The sequence below is a fragment of the Eimeria tenella genome, genomic scaffold, assembly GCF_000499545.2.
Source record: "Eimeria tenella Houghton genomic scaffold, Eth_scaff4127, whole genome shotgun sequence".
Lineage (NCBI taxonomy): Eukaryota > Apicomplexa > Conoidasida > Eucoccidiorida > Eimeriidae > Eimeria > Eimeria tenella.
The window spans coordinates 1-2,306 of record NW_013545040.1 but is presented as its reverse complement, the minus strand read 5'-3'; the positions used below and the strand labels follow the sequence as shown (position 1 = coordinate 2,306).

At 55.6% G+C, this 2,306-nt stretch overlaps 1 protein-coding gene across 1 annotated transcript; it reads left to right on the top strand.

The window, feature by feature from the left end:
- Positions 1-768: 768 nt before the first annotated feature.
- ETH_00042725 (uncharacterized protein) lies at positions 769-2,306 on the top strand (the record flags this gene model as incomplete). Its single annotated transcript, XM_013379884.1, has 3 exons — positions 769-1,536; positions 1,947-2,230; positions 2,303-2,306. Coding segments are annotated over 3 exons (1,056 nt in total), but the record flags the coding sequence as incomplete, so codon positions are not given.

Sequence of the window (2,306 nt, the reverse complement as noted above, 5' to 3'; positions counted from 1 at the left end):
GGTTTAGGGTTTAGGGTTTAGGGTTTGGGGTTTAGGGATTGGGGTTTAAAGGCCCTCGGACTGAACTTTGAAACGCCCGCAAACTGGGCCGGAACTCTCATCACTCAAATGTCAACCTTAGGGTTTAGGGTTTAGGGTTTAGGGTTTAGGGTTTAGGGTCTTTGGTTTAAGATCTAAGGTCTAGGGCTTTGTTTCTAGGGTTTAGGGTATAGAGCCTGGGGTCCAGGGTTTAGGGTTTAGGCTCCAGGGCTTAGGGTTTAGGGTTTAGGGTTTGTGGGGCCGCTACATTCCCCCCCAGCTTTGAACGCATCTTCAAATCGGCAACAAATAAAGCAGAGAGGATTATAAACCCTAAAATGAGGGTTTAGGGTTTAGGGTTTAGGGTTTCGGGCTTAGCGCTCAAGTGTGAAGAAGGCCTCGATGCAGGGGCGCCCTGAAGACCTGTCGTGGAGGGTTTAGGGTTTAGGGTTTAGGGTTGAGGGTTTACGCTGGCAGTGTATTTACAGCTCAAGTGTTTAATTTGAATTATTATTGATGGTTTTGACATTGAAGGCTTGGGGTTTAGGGTTTAAGTAGGGTTTAGGGTTTGCAGCTGTGTCGGCCGCAGCCCTTGAGCAGACCCTAAACCTTAAACCCTAAACCCTAAACCCTACATGGCCTCGAGTTAAAATCTCTAGTAAAGATAAAACTGAGGCGAAAGAAGCAGCAAGAGGAAATTCTTTTTGCTGCTCAGGTGTACAGACACTCCAACTGGGGGCCCCTGCTCCCATGTGGCAGCAGCAGCAGCAGAACGGCTCGCTGCTGCTGCTGCTGCTGCTGCTGCTGGGCTCAGCGCCGCAAGCGGGGGCCCTCAACTCACGGCGCCACAAGTGGGGTTTCGTTTCCCCCGTGCTGCAGCAGCAACCGCTGCAGGCGAGGCAGCAGCAGCAGCAGCTGCTGCTGCTGCTGCAGCTGAAGCAGCAGCAACAGCAGCAGCAGCAGCAGCAGCAGCAGCAATGTTGCCATGGCATGCTCGCGTTGAGGCCCGGGGGCCCAGGGCCTTGCATGCTGGAGTCCCATCTAGCAGCAGCTACTCCCGCTGCTGCTGCTGCTGATGCTGCTGCTGCTGCTGCGGGCCGCAATGCTGAGGTGGCCGGCGGTGCAGCGGAAGCATCAGGTGGAATAGCAGCAGCAGCAGCAGCAGTAAATGAGACGGCAGCAGCAAGTGAAGCAGCAGCAGAACACGAGACGGCAGCAGCAAGTGAACCAGCAGCAACAGCAGCAGGTGAAGCAGCAGCAGCAAACGCAGCAGCAGCAGCAAACGCAGCTGCGAGAGAAGCAGAAGCAGCGACAGCTGCTGCTGCTGCTGCTGCAGCTGATGAGGAAGCTGCTGAGGCGGCTGCAGCAGCTGCAGCAGCAGAAGCAGCAGAAGAAGCAGCAAAAGCAGCAGCAGCAGATGGCAGCACAAATCATTTGCTGTGTGATGGGGAAGTATTTAAACGCATGCAAGTTCTTAGAGAGAAAATCTACGAGCTGCAAGCAGCAGACGTCCAGATTGTCAGCTGCTGCTGCTGCTGCTGCTGCTGCTGGGGTTTGAGCTGCTGCTGCTGCTGCTGCGGTTCCTGCTTTGGTTTGACCTGTTGCTGCTTCCGGGAGCTGCTGCTGCTGCTGCTGCTGCTTGAGTTCCTCCTGCAATTGTTATTGCTGCTGCTCTGCAGCTCAGGGCGGCTGCTGCACCTGCTGCTGTTTAAGCTGCTGCTTCCCTTGCTGCTGTTGCTGCTGCTGCTGCTTCACGTCCTGCTGCTGCTGCTGCTGCTGCTGCTCCCACGCAGGCTGCGCAGCAGCAACTCAGACCTTCCCGAGCAGCTGCCTCCAGGGAGTTTATAATTTCCAATTATTATTTATTTATTTGTTAATTTAATTATTTATTTATTTATTTATTTATTTATTTATTTGTTTATTTTTAGGTCCGCGAGGAGCAGCTGCGGGATGTGGCCCATTTGCTGACGGAGCGGCGGCTGCTGGAAGATGTGCTGCGGCTGACTCGGGGGGCCTTAGCAGCAAAAATCAAATCCACCATTCCTGCTGCTGCTGCTGCTGCTGCTGCTGCTGCTGCTGGGGGTGGCGGTGGAGGCGCTGCTGCTGCTGCGGACGGCGCGGGGAGCGGCGGCGGGACGTCGTTTGCTGCTGCTGCTGGAGCTGCAGCAGAGGCAGCGCAGCAGCAGCAGCAGCAGGAAGACGAAGCGTCGAGGTCTGCTGCTGCTGCGCTGCAGCAGCTGCAGCAGCTGGAGCCGCAGCTGCTGCAGCACGCATACGCGCTGAGGAGG